At 37.3% G+C, this 15,781-nt stretch overlaps 2 protein-coding genes across 8 annotated transcripts; one reads left to right on the forward strand and one right to left on the reverse strand.

Moving 5' to 3' along the window:
* Positions 1–625: 625 nt before the first annotated feature.
* LOC109049232 (sushi repeat-containing protein SRPX2-like) lies at positions 626–6,677 on the forward strand. The gene is made up of 10 exons (XM_042738336.1): positions 626–877; positions 3,014–3,094; positions 3,171–3,362; positions 3,483–3,659; positions 3,765–3,888; positions 3,980–4,101; positions 4,856–5,035; positions 5,113–5,246; positions 5,341–5,462; positions 5,942–6,677. Exons 1-10 carry the CDS (start codon positions 808–810, stop codon positions 6,120–6,122), a joined length of 1,383 nt encoding a protein of 460 aa, XP_042594270.1. The 5' UTR covers positions 626–807; the 3' UTR covers positions 6,123–6,677.
* sytl4 (synaptotagmin-like 4) lies at positions 6,384–15,593 on the reverse strand. 7 transcript variants are annotated; one of them, XM_042738328.1, is made up of 19 exons: positions 15,249–15,592; positions 14,259–14,316; positions 14,127–14,182; positions 13,677–13,814; positions 12,617–12,832; positions 12,349–12,458; positions 12,025–12,133; positions 11,252–11,386; positions 11,077–11,173; positions 10,878–10,974; positions 10,105–10,205; positions 9,909–10,001; positions 9,488–9,666; positions 9,214–9,307; positions 8,644–8,805; positions 8,067–8,175; positions 7,877–7,985; positions 7,595–7,806; positions 6,384–7,060 (listed from the first exon to the last, which is right to left on the reverse strand). In XM_042738328.1, the coding sequence occupies exons 4-19, from the start codon at positions 13,790–13,792 to the stop codon at positions 6,918–6,920; spliced, it is 2,082 nt and encodes a 693-aa protein (XP_042594262.1). In that variant the 5' UTR covers positions 13,793–13,814; positions 14,127–14,182; positions 14,259–14,316; positions 15,249–15,592; the 3' UTR covers positions 6,384–6,917. The 7 variants fall into 7 exon arrangements, with proteins under 7 accessions (XP_042594262.1, XP_042594264.1, XP_042594269.1 ...); XM_042738330.1 differs by having other exon boundaries at positions 14,089–14,182; XM_042738335.1 differs by lacking the exon at positions 9,909–10,001 and having other exon boundaries at positions 15,249–15,593.
* Between the last annotated feature and the right edge of the window lie 188 nt (positions 15,594–15,781).

Consider the following 15,781-nt stretch of genomic DNA (forward strand, 5'->3'; position numbering starts at 1 on the left):
ATTTATCAAATGCGCAAATAGGTAATTACTGCTATCTAGACTAAAGACTGCAGTAATGGAGATGTTTGAAATGTTTCAAAATGTATTCAATTCATTAAAACTTCAAAATAACATATGTATATTTTATCCTATAAATCTAAATTAATTTCTTTGTCTTATCAACCCCGAGGTAGGCTATATATGAAGAGTTCAGATGCAAAGCTCAAAGTGCCATTTGAAATTTTCATCTATAATGGGCATTTTTATCAGGCTTCATATGTGTAGGTTCGGCAATTTCACTTTAATGGCAATGAATAGGTTATTTTCATTGCCATTAAAGTGAATTAACTTACATAAACATAGGAGCCTGAGAAAAAATGCTAATTTTAGAAGAAAATTTCAGACTGCACTTAGAAGCTTTTGCATCTGAACTGTTCATTTGTTCTTTAATTATTCAGTATTTTCTAATTCCTTTTGTTATTGTAACTACATATAGTAGAAGAGAGAAAAAAAAAATCTGAAATGCTTTACATAGACCTTATAGACCTAATTTTTGGCCATAGTTTCAAAAATAATGGAACAGCAGTGCCACCATCCGTCCAAGCATATTACACAGAAGAGTTGCAAGTCCGACTAGTGGAAGAAATTTGTGCTGAGACAATGTAGAGACGCCAGTCGTTTGAAGGCTGCGTGGGATTCACTGCGTGAGACTCAACTCTGTCAAGATTTTTTTATCCGAACGATTACTTTGGAAATAGAAGCATATACTTTAAGTAAAAAATCTGCTTCTAACATTTATAGCCATATTTCCGCCTGACAGCAAATGCAATGATCAGATTTATTGTACTTTTTGTTGAGTTGTGCATCATTTGTCTGTCTCTAGGTGATTACAACGAGGGTAAGAGATCTTTATATTCTCTTTATTTATGAAACTGTAATATTCTCTTGTTTGAACGGTGTTAAGTTAATTTTGTAAAGCAAAGTACATCATTTAAGCTTTCTCAACCGTTCAGCTGTTTACATTTGCACTGAAGTTACGGACTATCAGGTCTTAGTGGAGAAATGGAGATTTTGTTTTAGCTTTTAGAAATTATTTGAAAATCAAAACCTTCATAAATAATAGTATGAAGGCTAAAGTGACAGACTAAACTTTTAAACATGTTCTTTAATTTAGCGTCTTTTTCCTCCAGCTATTGATTCTCAGAACCCCAGTCATTCAGTGGCGCACTAGTTTGTCTTGCAAGATTCTGATTCAAATGATTCAGACTCCAGGGGAATAAGTCACGTACATTTGGCCAAAGGAGTAGTTTCATAGACATAAACATACAATATTTCATCTATTAAGCATTTAATGTCCCTAAAGACATATTATTAACACGTTTACCATTTGATGAATTATGTCCATACCTTCTAAACAGTTGAAATTATAACCCAGTGACTCAATGACTTGAGTGTGAGCTTACCATTTGTGACAGAGACCTAATTTGACCTTTTTAGAGGAACAACTTTACCCGTGTCATGTTTGGGTCGAAATCCAAACAAACAAATAAGCAAGAAATATCTTGTCATGCACTGTATCAGCTATACAAGTGAACTGATTGACTGCTCATGGGAATGTAAATATTTTGTGTGATTAAAAAAGAGTAAAGTGGTTTGGCTTTCGGCACAGTTCCAAATAGTTTGTGAAAATGAGAACAACATTTTCCTCACACAAACTGGAAAGCTTTCCCTTGAGGAGAGCTACATAATGTTTTCCAGGTAGTGTACAGCAGTGTGGGTATTGACAAATGTTGAGTCACAGTCTTGGTATGTTACAGCTCTGTAGACAGCTGCAGTCACTCTCTATCAGTAAAAATCCTGCATTTATATATTTAATGTATTTAAAAAGTCTGCACATCTGTCCATGGTGTTTCCTTGCCTAAATCTCAAGACTCTGGGATAAACTCCAGCATCCCCCGACCCTACATAGGTCAAACGCTTTGTAAATTGGATGGATATTTAAAATGAGATCCCTCTAGGCCTGGCAACATCTTTGCATACGGTTATCCTCTTTCCATATCATTGGCGTAGATTCAGATATTCTTGTGCTTAGACATGTCTCAATCTTTTACTTAGAAGGAAATGGTTAGTTGTAAGAATATATTCCGTGACTCAATAAGTATCCATCCATTTGTCTATGGCTGCTTGTTCTATGTACAGTCACTGGATTCTATCCCAGCATGACTACGGATGAAGGCATGGAAACACGCTAGACAGGTAACCAGCTGCCAGTTATTAGGTGAACTTCAGCTTAGAAAATTAGTGAAATGTAAAACTTTTTTCATGCATGGAAAAGTACTAAAATAACACTGAGCCACTCCAATATATTTATTACATAGAACCTCCTCCTGGTGAGACAGTCTCTACAAAATTATTTTCAAAGATCCTAATCCAGTAAACATGGACTTGAAAACCCTGACTTGGCTGGATTTTCAGTTTTGTGTGTAAACAGCAGCACCTTTTGGCATTGGTTAAAACAATTCTGACCTAGATTTCAGCTGACATTCTGTACAGTATTGAACTTTTTAAGCTGCCTTTAGGGATATTCTCTTAATATTTTTCCTGAAATTATCCTTCTATTTTAGGGAAAGCTCATGGTTTTAAACAATGAGTTTCACAGAAGTTTTACAGTAGTCAACATTTGAAGTGGATCAAAAAAGTTGATCAAAGTTGTCCCAAGACAAGAACGCATATAGGACAACTTTGATGAAAGGTTTTGATCCACTTCAAATGTTGAGTACTGTATGTATGTGAAACCGGAAAAACGTGTGTGAGTGGAAAGAATGATGATGGTGGTTGTGCTGCTTGGAAACAAAAATGGGTGGTTGGGGATCTTTTTCTCTACTGCTGAGGCTGCAGGATACTAATGATGCAGCTGATTTGCTGCTATGATGTGCCGGCCAATATTTTGACTCAGTTTTTTTGAAAAAATACTTTTAGAAGACTTTTTTTTCTGATATCAAAGCTTGAGATTTTATTATATGTTTGCTCTTAGGCTCAACGTCTTCTTACAATGACACCAATGAAGTTGTGCATGAGGACGAGACTTACTACACCCCTCAGTTGGACTACAAACGTAAATATGTGCACTAATTATAAAATATGACTAACTGCAAAATGCTACAGCTACTTTAAAACCATTCTGCCATCAGATCCACAGTGGTGTCATGTACTTAAGCTGTCCAATGGGGAAGTGTCCTGTTCTTCTCCTCGAGGCGGGCACCACCGGGGCTCGCTTGGAACTCGCTGTTTGCTCTCCTGTGTTCGAGGATATAAACGGCTGGGACCATCGTCTGTGCAGTGCATGCCCAACCGCCGCTGGTCTGGATCCGCTATTTGTCGAAGTAAGTGCACTTAAAAAGTGTCATAAAACTAATTCTTTGATTCAGTAACAAACATGTATTTGGCAGCTGCTGCAGAGTACCTTACTTGAACCATGTGTTTATATTATGATTGAATCTTAGAGATACGCTGCCATGTTCTGCCTCTGATTGACTACGGTATGTACAGTTGCACCCGTGGTTTCGTGGTAGACTCCAGGTGTGACTACACCTGCTATGAAGGCTACCAGATTGAGGGAGATCGCTACCGGATGTGCCAAGAAGAGGGAACATGGAGTGGCACAGAACCGACGTGTGCAGGTACATTTGCAAATCTAGTCTAATGTATTAGACAGAAGCCATTATGTCATTATCTATTAAATCAAAAAGAATTTGTAACATTGAATAAAAATTGCATCATTTCAGATCATGACCCCCCCAAACTGAAATGTCCTTTGTCCAGAGTGAAGATAGCAGAACCAGGAAAACTAACTGCCATGGTTTCATGGGATCGTCCCGTTGCTAAAGATACCGCTGACAGAGCACTTCAGTATGTGCATCACATTTTATGAAAGCCATCCAACTTCCTCTGTGTCCAAGAAGCAACCTGTAAACTGCATTTTTGTGTCATCCTTTATCAGGGTCTTGCGAAATGGGCTGGAGTCTGGATCTGACTTTCCTGAAGGAATACATGTAATTCGATATAAAGTCTCTGACCAGGCTCGCAACACAGCCACATGCAAGTTTACAGTGCATGTTGAAGGTGAAGCCAGTATACAATTTGGATTAGCTTCTACTATCGAAGTGCTGAAGAGAAAGTTCACTCAAAAATGAAAACCGTGTCATCATTTACTCACCTTTGTTATTTCAGATTCCTGTGGAACATAAATATTGGACCCCACTGACTTAGTTGCATTTCTTTTGCATTCAACAGAAGAAATAAAAGACATGAGAGTGAAAGTGAAAGTGAAAGTGACGTGACATTCAGCCAAGTATGGTGACCCATACTCAGAATTCGTGCTCTGCATTTAACCCATCCGAAGCGCACACAAACAGAGCAGTGAACACACACACACACACACACACACACTGTGAACACACCCGGAGCAGTGGGCAGCCATTTTATGCTGCGGCGCCCAGGGAGCAGTTGGGGGTTCGATGCCTTGCTCAAGGGCACCTAAGTCATGGTATTAAAGGTGGAGAGAGAACTGTACATGCACTCCCCCCACCCACAATTCCTGCCGGCCCGAGACTCAAACTCACAACCCAGACATGAGTAAATGATTACAGAATTAATTTTTTTTTGGGAACCACTAAATATCTTTTGCATTCAACAGAAGAAATAAAGCCATGAGTAAATGATTACAGAATTAAAATATTTTTGGGAACCATGCCTTTAACAGTAACTAACATTATTAATATGTGACTTAAGGTTTTAACTTCCTTCTCTAGATCCAGTCAGTTGTACTATACAGTGGTTTATAATATGCCTTAAACCGAAATGTTCTTTCCCTCAGTGAGACGATGCCCAAAGCTAAAGCCGCCTATGCATGGCTATCTGACATGCTCATCTGATGGCAATAATTTTGGGGCTGTATGTGAATACCATTGTGATCCTGGCTTCGAAAGGACAGGTTTTGCAACACGCGTTTGTCAGCTCAATCGCAGCTGGTCTGATGAAGCCGCTCAGTGTGTATGTGAGTATGTGGTTAGGTTTATTTTTAAAAGTCAAACACTTTTTTTTTTTTTGTGAAACATTTGCTTTTTCTTTTAGTAATGGCTATTAAAACAGACGTCAGGTCTGCTGGTGCTCTGCTTGACCAGTTTTATGAAAAGAGAAGACTTCTTGTTGTGTCTACTCCAGACAACGCTAACCAGAAGTACAGACTTCAGAATATTATGCTGCAGGTAATACAGATACTGTACGTCTTTGACTAAAGCAAAAATAATTTTAAATAAGGAGAATATTACAGTGCATATGATTGTGGAAACGTTCTCACAGAAAGCTGAGTGTGGTCTGGATCTGCGACATGTGACGGTGATCGAGCTGTTAGGAACTTCACCTCGTGCAGTGGGCCGCATCAAAGAACAACGAATAGATCCTGAAGTCGTAGAGGGTCTTAGGTAACTTACTAATTATCTACAGTAGTGTTTACATGTTAAACACTGTATACTTAACTACTGTATTTACAGACTTACATGGAAGTCATACTGGCAGATGACTGCAATATTACAAACAAACACACAAAGTCAACATGATATTAACAATATTCACTTTTTTAATGTCCTGTAGGTTTCCAATTGATAAAATCAAATCCTATTCTAAGCTTTCTCATTGTACATCAAGTAACATGGAATTAAACTGGATTTAATGCCGACTTTAAGTTCCAGCAGAGACATACTGACCAGTCTATTTTCTATTCAAGACCAGGCCATATTTTGATAAAAGCCACATGACAATTTTGGACAAAACACTTTCATGAGGTTTTGCAACAACAGTGACTCCATACTGAAAGAAAATGTTTGGCTGATTCTCTCCACTGTGCATGTGTGTTTCCAATCTAAATGTGTTTTTCATGTGTTTTTTTGTTTGTATGTAACAGACAGGCGCTGTATATATCTACAGCATATTTCACCATGGTGCTGCTGGATGAGTATGGTGTGGATCGGGAGCGCTTTGTCAACCCCACCACCTCTGATGAGCTCTACTCATATGTAGATGAGTATCTCCTCACAGAGGAGCAGCTAGAGAGACTGGCGATGAACAGGGACTTCTGTGACTGACCTCGATCTGATCAATTCCAGATCTGATGTTGTGGGGGGGAGTTTTCTTTATAGCGACAGGCACCTCAAGAGCCTGTTTCCTAGACAACAATCATTTGAAACTACATATTGCAGATATTATTCACAGAGAATCACAGCTGGAAATGTGATTTAGACTGAAACAGGTTTTAATCTGCAAATGGAAAAGTGCCATGTGAGGATGCACAAGATATTCACATATTCTGAAGAAACTATCTATAATCGAGTGTACAGCAAACAATGTGGATTCTTAAAAATATTTAATATTTATTAAATGCTGGTAATTTCATGTAGCTCCTAAAAAGAAGTTGCTCACAATGGAGTAAATCAGCATTATGACGTTAAAATACATTGTGTTTAAACACGTAAATATTTTGGGGCCATTTATAAAGTGCACGTTTAAAACCAGAGTGTTAATCAAACTAAAATATTTACTGTCTCCGTTTTTAAGAACAGCATTCAAATGATGTTGTATTTCAAAACATCCATTCAGCTGCAACATGTATAGGAAATAAATATAATGAACATATACACACAGCACATTTCCATATCATTATTTGTGAACTTCCTTAAATGTTAAAAAATATAAAAGCATTTTATGCACGGTCATATTCATTAACCTAAAAAGTCTTTAAAATATTACTGTGATGAAATAATATTGTCATATTGCACAGCTGTAACAGCAACACACAAAACAAACAAAATGTTGTGGAATGTGTAACCCTCTGTCCTGATAATGGCTATGGGGGCGAGGGGGATGGGTATTGCGCAATGTCCTTACTTGCCCTTTCCCATGGACGAGCGCAGTGGAAGAGTGCCCTCTGCCCAAGAGTCAGGGTACTGCATCATCTTCCTCCACAGCAAGATCTCCTCCCCTGTGGAGTCTGCCACCCACTCTTCCTTTCCCTCCTTGATATTCACTGTGAAAACATCATTTTAGACATTTAGAATGTTCCAAATGATTTCAATTTCAAATGCTGTTCTTTGGATCTTTCTTTTTATGTAAAATGCATCATGGTTTCCACAGAAATATTAAGCCGCACAGTTGTTTTCAACATTAATAATAATAATGATAATACATGTTTCTTGAGCACCACATTAGCATATGTGGTTGATTTCTGAAGGATCATGAATCATGAAGGATCTATTAAAATAGAAAAACATTTATTTTAAATTGCATAATCATTTCACCATTTTTTACTTTGTTTTTTACCAAATAAGTGAATATAAGATACATTAAAGAGATCTTGCTGAGACTTTAGTATGGTATACATTATTATCTCAAGTTTTAACATGAATCATATCAATAAAGTTTGACTAGAAAAGAAAACAACACTTGAATGGTGTTACAGTGACACTTCTGAATTCGGTATCTGCAGTTGGTGAATCCAGTAATTAAATCCATGTTAAAGGCTTCTGAACTGATTTCAGCTTAAATGAATATGTAGCATTACCTCCTCCCAAGCTGAGGCGAACTCCTCCCAGGAAGTCGTTGTTATGCAGCGTCTCTCTGTCCCAAACGGTGAGCTCCAGACATACATCCTTCAGCTGCTCCAGACTCAGGTCGGTGTACACAAATGTGTGGTTGTAGTTTGGGTTCTTCGTCTTCTTCACTACCGGAGTCTTCTGCTTTGAGGAAGACTTTTTCTTTGATGGCAGCAGATACCTGAAAGACAGCGCTATTAGTAGATATAAACAAACAAGGGACTTCTAAAACAAAACAAATGTTTGCAAACCCTTTCACAAAGGAATCACATGTGCCTCCAGCTTTCATGGCTGTCAGATTTTTGGCCTCTTTGATCAACACGTGCAGCTCAGCACCATCTGTGGGTCTGGTCTTTTTTCCTCAGTAGAGAATAGGTGGCATAATTTACTATGTAACACAAGCTAAAGACATTTACAGATATGTAAAGGTTTTCCCCTCACCTTTTCCATCAGAGTCTTCTGCATGCGTCTTATTTGCTGTGATGTACTTCAGTGAAATCACCAGCTCTCCTTTGTACTGATCAAATGGAGATGCTGGCTGAGCAGCTGCCTATGAAGACAAACAGGAAAAAATGTAGAGATACAAAGATGGTTCACTCCTATACATAAGAATGGGAGAAACTGCAACGTGTAATATGGCGGAATAGTCCCACCTTTTAATGAAAGAGCCAATCACTGACTGGTAAAGTCATTACGTCACTGCAGTGACCATTATAATCTCCAGTTCCCATAGAAACCTGAGCTTATTTTTAATAAAAGCTTATTTTTGCATGCGCATTGGCTGGCCTAGCCTAAAAAATAAGCTTTTTAAACACTATTTGAACATAACATTCATGGGGCAGTTCATATCAGATTTTGTTGCTGATTTGAAATACGTAAATTTAATTGCGAGTTCAGTGAGCAGTTTTTGAGATTTCAAGATTCCCCAAATTATTTAGATAGGACTTGGCTTAACCATAACACTAAACAAAACAACAACTTAAGTACAGTGACTTATTGCTGTCGCATCAAAACAAACCTTTCCTCTAAGAGCCATGCACTTTTGATGTGCAGAGTCAATATCATGGCTATCCATTGGTACCTCCACCTCACCCAGAAAGGCATTGTGGCCAAAACGGTCGTAGTGCCAAACTGAGAGTTGCAGTGTTCGAGTCATGAGCTGGGTGCGGCTGATGGAATACTAAAACAAACAAGCACAAGACAGGTTGTCACTATAAAATAAATTGAGAGGTTACCATGTAGGAGCTTTGGCCAGTTTGTTTAGTCTGTTTGTGTGAACTGCGCATGTTGTTTGCTCTAGATTAAAATGGGGCAAGCATATGAACTAATATTTGTCTGACTGTGACTCGGTGATAACAGTGTACTTATCTTCTCTGTCAATACCAAGCCCATTCGAAACCTGATGTTAGTGTGCAGTGTTTTAATTACCTGCCATTAAAGCACAGCATATAGACTTATGTGTTTCTATTATTAACCACTCGTATCAGTTTCTGATAATATTTGTTGTTCCAAGCCATGAGAAATTAGTTATTTTGGGGAGTTTGGTTTTGCAAGGAATCTATTTATTGAAAAGGAATTGAAACTATACCTTCAGTGTTTCCTTAAAACTGGGGTTAATGTTGTTATGTTTGATTGAGGTTTTCTTCTTGCTTTTGTCTGGGAGGAGGTAAGCCTTCACGTATCTATAGAAAGAAATCAACCAGTCGGGGGAGTTTAGCAGTGATTTGCTCTCTGTAACGGCGAAACCCAGTGGTATGACTCACGGGTGGAAAATTATTATTCTTGGAAGGCAGTACAGAACTGAGACCCTCTCAGGAAATCACATAAATCGCTTAGCATATTCTGTGTTGAGGCCTACTTACGGGTTGCACTTCTTTTTTGCTGCATCAGCATAAGCCAGGCCTTTACACTCATGAACCACAATAGACAGGCACTGGCTGGGCTCGTCGTAGCTGAGAGAGAAGAAAATATCTCCACTCACTTCCACACGGTCATAGTCTCCTGCTTCACTGTACACACTCATCGTACTACCAAGAGTGGTCTGTGAAATAAAAAAAGGAAACAAAAAAAAAAGACTGTGGAAAAAAAAGACAGCTGGGTAGCATATTCAAGTGTCTAATATTTGATTTTATTTAGTTTGTGTATAAATTTAAACCAAAAATAAATATACAAATACTATTGTATTATTAGTAATAATCTATTTAAAATTAAACAATGTCAATATTACTTAATTTTAATAACTATTTAATATTTATTGTAATTAATAATATTAAAGTGGATTACCCTTGAGCCTCCCAAACTTCCTGAGCTATTACCGAATTTCTGCCTGTGTATATTCACCAAGTTATCAATATCTTCCTCCTTCTCCTCATCATCCTAATGAAACAACTCAGACATTCAGGTCACTTTAGACTGCAGATGTAAATAATGCAGTGCAAACTTGTTTAAAATAGTTTGAATTTGTAAGAAATTAACTCACAGCATTAAGGCCAGGAACTGACCGGCTTCTGTCTCCCATAGAGGGTGTAGCACTTTCTGTTCCATCTTCACGCAAATCAAGAGTGGAGGCTGGTTTAATATCTATGACAAAAAAAAAAGTTTTGCATATTTAAAACCGAGAGTAGAGTAGAGTAGAGTAGAGGTACACTAGTGTTCAAAAGTTTGGGGACAGAAGATTTTGTAATTTTGTAAAGATTTTGTGAGATTTTTAAGTTTCTTATGCTCACCAAGACTGCACAAACTGGAATAAAAAATACAGTAAAAATAGTAATATTGTGAAATAAGGGAAATATTATAAATCAGAATAACCATTTTCTATTTGAATACATTTTAAAATTACATTTATTCCTGTGATGCCAAAGCTGAATTTTCAGCAGCCATTACTCCAATCTTCAGAAACAAATCAAACATCATAAATCATTCCAATATGCTGATTAAAAGATCTAAAAATATTAATATTATTAGCAATTAAAAAATTATTATTATTATTATTATTAGCAATTTAAAAAAACTGTTTATGCTGCTCAATATTTTAGTGGAAAGCCAAAATACATTTTCTCAGAATGATTTAATAAATATAAAAAACAGGATTATTTGAAATAAATTTTTGGCTTTAAATGGCTTCACAGTAAGTTTAGATCAATTTAATGCTATATTATATAAAAAAAAAAAAAAAAAAAGCACTCTTCTGACACTAAAATAAAAAAAAAACTTGCTGATCCCAGAATTTTGAACAGTAGTGTATACTCGTACCTGATAGTTTGTGCACTCTTCTGACACTTTTCTTGAAAAGCCTATCCACGTCACGCAAGGAGTCAGAGCAGGCATTCATGTGATGAATTAATGAGGCTTAATTTGGAGGAGAGACGGAACTTCAATAGGTGACACATAAACAGAACTAGGACAGAGAAAATACATGGCTTAACAGGGTGAGCTATGAATAAACACTTACTGTCTCAGTGGTAGATGGGCTGTCACTGTTAGCGGGGAGCATCAGGATGGACACAGCAGGGTCTGCTGAACTAGTCTTGTCTGTCGGTTCCTCTTTTCTAGGTGCAAATCAGAGGCTTGCATCACACTACTACATCACTAGCCATGGATTTCTGCATCTCAGAATCAGATCTTACCTTTGTATTATGGGGGTACTGTGGGACAATTCGGTCTCAGCGCGGCTGCTGCCCAGACTGGCTTTTTCTATTGATTCTGTGTCACTCCGTTGCTGCTCTCGCACATCAAGTTCCTCATAAGCCTCAAAAGGTGAGCTGAAAGAATGAGACAGGATGAAGTATAGAGTACTGGACAAAGGTGTCATCCTGTTAAATAAATATTAAAACACCTCAACCATACAGCCACTGCATAGCTGGAGACATACATGTATTATAGAAATAGTACACAGAATAAAAATATACTTTACTACTCAACCTAACATCATTACAATCCTACATGCTTTTTTTTCTGTGGAACACAACAATGATAAGATCTCAAACAAACAGACTGGACGTTATCATCAAATTTATGTCTCGTAACCAAATGCCTTTTAGTCAAAACTGCACCTACTGGAGCTTGACAGCTTGTGGAGACCGCTGTTGTACAGAAAATATCTATGTGAACTATCTCGAAAACAAATATATTTGTGTGTGTATGTGTGGTTTGCAGAAAAACAATGATAAGGATAAATACATTTCGACAGATTTTGTATTTTTGGGTGAACTCTCTCTTTAACAAAGAACTTGGCTGTGTGATATTTAATAGAATAAAGTGATATAACACATTAAAGAGATTATTGGAAAAACATAAATATTTAAAATGTAATAGTAAATATTTAAACGGTAAAGAACATTACATTATTTGCTCAGTAGAAACATGAGACTACACATAATAAGTGCTGATGATGACACACCTCTTATTTGCTAGTGCAATGTCCTTCAGTCTTGGCTTGGGCACAGGTAGGCTGGAATTCAACTCGGCTCTGTTTAACAGCATTTCCCCAGCTGTCTCATGCTTTTTACCTAGAACAGAGAGATGTGATTTTTAAAACAGGGAAGTGAGTTTTGTATAATGATTAATCTTAAAACACTGCCAGCCATTTTACTCTAGAGTAAACAGAAGAACTATTCTTATGTCCTCTCCTCTTGGTGAACACACACACAAAAAATTTAACTTTCCACCCTTTATGAAAACAAAAAGTCTATCAGACTGTCTGGCATCTGCTTCCTGCACTCACACAGAGGCCTTTTCCTGAGGGAAACACGGACTAAGTTGTGTCCAGGAGCTGTAGAATAGCGGTTAACCCTCTCGTCCATGAACCAGTCTCCGGTGCTCATCTTCAGATCTCTGAAAAAAAATAAAAAGTTAAGTTTTTTGTTGAACATTAACCTTTTCCATTAAGCATGGGCCTCATTTTCCAGTCTAATGTGCAGCTTAATGATAGGGTTCCTAAGAGGACTGAGGCCAAAGAGAGGGATACTGGGAGGCACAGGGTACACACTCACATCTCTTTGGCACACACTGTGCACATCCAAGATCCGTTGGGTCGAGCAGATTGACATTTTTTGCAAACATGGTGTTTGCATACTCTGCACTGGATACCGTTGTGGGCCAGAAGACCCATAGGCTCTTGACAGCGGCCACAGCTGCGCTCGCTGTATTTCCCACTGCCACGTTTTGCACCCTTTCTTCTGATTTCCAGCAACTCAGCTTTTAGCTTCCTAAGAATACAAAAATGAGCATTTATTCCCCTGAATTTCTTGCCTGATCCTTTCCAGGGTAGAAAAAAAGAGTCTAAAGGCCTGTTCACACAAACGAACAATAACTTTAAAGTTTTAATAATTACTCTAATTTTGTGAGAATAGGGAAGTCCACACCATAGCTATAACAATAATGAAACAGAAGAATCACTTTTATAACAATTTTTATTTTCCAGCTGATGAACATTACGAACATTGACGGCCAATCAGAATAAATCAGACTTTAAAGAGCTCAAGCACTTAAAACTGAAGCAGATGACAAAACTGCACTGTGTGCTTACAAGAAGCAGAATGTTATCATCCGTTGGTGTGGATGCTAATATAGTGATCCTTATAGCTATGTTCATAGTTTATAGTTTGTGGTGTGAACAGGCCTTAAGCCCTGATTTGTATGACTTCATTTTGTAGAAACAGACATTAACCAAACATAAACATTAAATAAACTACATTCTTCAAATTTAAAATAATATGTTCAAAAATAAATCTATAAAGGTTGTTTTTTTTTTTTTTTTTTTTTTTAAGAAGACTCTAACAAAGGCTGCATTTATTTAATAATAAAAAAAACTGTTAAAACAGCAATATTGTGAAATATTTTTATGATTTAAAATAACTGTTTTCTATTTTAATATGCTTTAAAAAAAAAAAAGCAATTTATTCCTGTGAAGCTGAATTTTCATCAGACCAGAGAACCAGATAAATTATTTATTGCCATTTTAAAATCATATAAATTACATATGAACAATTTTATTTAATTCTGCATTTCTAGAACAAGTCTTATTCTCAATGACACAACCGTGACACTCACTTTACACGGAGCTCCTCCAAGCGCCTCAGCTCCTCATCTCGCCGAAGGACTTCTAGTATGAATTCTTGCTCAGTCTGAGTCAGGAAGGACACGTTGATCTCCATGTTCTGCACCATGCTCGGGAGTCAAGTCCTGCTTCTAAGGAATAAAAAAAACAAACAAATGGCTCTGTATGCATTAAGCCAACAAAATATTAAATGTCAACATAAATGCGAATTACAGAAACTCGTAGAACCACATACCTGTACAACCGCTTACCGAGTAACATACCAGTGATGCTTACAGATAATAATGAATATACAAGCACCTAACCAAGAATATGTCATCTGCTTTTCAGAGACAAGTCCAGCATATATAATGAGAGTGTTACACAAATAAAGGAAGTCCTGCTGTTTGTAAAAAGGGTAGAGACCTGGAGACAGGGCGGAATTGACAAAGAAAGGGAGTGACCTTTCACAGTTTCTCCATGCAGTGTCTGTCAGTGTCAGAGGATCTTCAACACCTCCCTGCAGGAGCTGAGTAATTAGACAAACACAAGGACACCCTGTGACATGCAGCTCCACATGCAAATTAGCTGGTTACCAATGGTTCGCAATGCCAATATCGCAGCAGGGAAGTGGAGATATTCTCATCCCAGCATCTACCACATAAATCAAGTATAAGCATATTAGCATTAGTAAATCATTTAATAAATCAATCCAAGCAAATGTATGTATTTTGCCAAAATATAGGAAACGTTAGGCTACTTTATACGAGACAGCTTCTCGTCATGTTCTCACTGAAAAGAACAAAAATAATATTCTGACCAGAGAGCATGAGAATCTTGTTTTGATTAGTCACTGGTAAAATTATGGACAGCAAATCAATAAAATGTATGTTGTTTGAGAATTAATAACTAAGAGCCTGGGAAAAGGGACTGGGCACTGGAATGTCATCAGGAAAAGAGGAAAACAACATGCAGTCAGCGTTTCACAGGAGCTGCCGCCCTTTATGGACACAACCATGGGTGGAGGTCTTCAGCAAACGTACTTTTTTAATGAGGCATTTATGATGATTATTACTTGGTAGCTAGCACCCATAAACCTTGTGAAAGCCCTTTGAGCTTAACTGGTGAAAAGCGTGTGAGAAAAGAAAAGGAAAAAATTCAATACCCTTCAATTAAAACTGGCTTGGTCAATATCCAAAAACAAATAGACCTTCTTAACAAACCTGTTCCTCATTCTTTGAATTTTTCAGGAAAATAGACAGGATTAAAGTGCGCATATAGATTTGAAGGATCTGTCCTGCTCGAACACATGGACAGCGACGTCAAATTCACTTAACTAAAAAAAACATTACACATAAAAGAGTCCAATATTAAAAAGAAAAGTATACAGTTAAGGTATAGGAAAATAAAACGCAAACTAACAGTTAGCGTAAAGGAAAATAGAATACGAATGTTAGCACACTTCAAGATCTTAAAAGAGTGTATACATCGAGACATAAACAGTCAGTACAGTTTGTCGTATATAAAATAGATGCATCTTACATCTTAACAAAATCTCTTCAAATGTGCTTTAAACGGTTTCTTACCAATAGCGCAGGATTTCCCCACACCGTTTTTCTCCCTGCGAGCTCAGTGACTTTGCCAAACGTTGTTCCAGAACAAACGCAAACTTCTCACTCAGCGTCGGATCACCGTGCAACAGGTGCGCGTCCACGACGCGCGCAGACGTCAGCGTTTCCTCCTTGGGAGGAGGAGGTCAGTGGACAGAATCACATATTATTGTTTTTTAGACCTGTTTTAAGATTTAAATTGACGCGAAGCTTAGAGAACAGCTAAAAATTGAATGTCAATAATACAATAAAATGCGTTTTTGTGTAAAAGTTTATGTTGTGAAATATGTACTGGAACATTTTAAGTGCTGGAGTAATGACAAAGAAACCTGTTGTATATAAGCAAGTTTTGTGTGTGTGTGTGTGTGTGTGTGTGGTTAGAATTTTTCTTTTTCTTTTAAAGATATTACTAATTTTATTAAAGTTCATATAGTTTTTTTTTTTTTTTTGTGTCTTTTTAAAGATTTAGAATTATATTCTTTTTGCATTAACTAATCAAAAGTGGACAG

The sequence above is a fragment of the Cyprinus carpio genome, chromosome B14 (genome assembly GCF_018340385.1).
Source record: "Cyprinus carpio isolate SPL01 chromosome B14, ASM1834038v1, whole genome shotgun sequence".
Lineage (NCBI taxonomy): Eukaryota > Metazoa > Chordata > Actinopteri > Cypriniformes > Cyprinidae > Cyprinus > Cyprinus carpio.

Coding starts and splice junctions, on each gene's coding strand:
- LOC109049232 (XM_042738336.1), top strand. CDS start 808: ATGATCAGATTTATTGTACTTTTTGTTGAGTTGTGCATCATTTGTCTG. Junction 3,095..3,170: donor CCCTCAGTTGGACTACAAAC/GTAAATATGTGC, acceptor TTCTGCCATCAG/ATCCACAGTGGTGTCATGTA. Junction 5,247..5,340: donor TTCAGAATATTATGCTGCAG/GTAATACAGATA, acceptor ACGTTCTCACAG/AAAGCTGAGTGTGGTCTGGA.
- sytl4 (XM_042738329.1), bottom strand. CDS start 13,792: ATGGTGCAGAACATGGAGATCAACGTGTCCTTCCTGACTCAGACTGAG. Junction 9,667..9,908: donor GAAGTTTGGGAGGCTCAAGG/GTAATCCACTTT, acceptor TTTATTTCACAG/ACCACTCTTGGTAGTACGAT. Junction 9,308..9,487: donor GCAAAAAAGAAGTGCAACCC/GTAAGTAGGCCT, acceptor TTCTTTCTATAG/ATACGTGAAGGCTTACCTCC.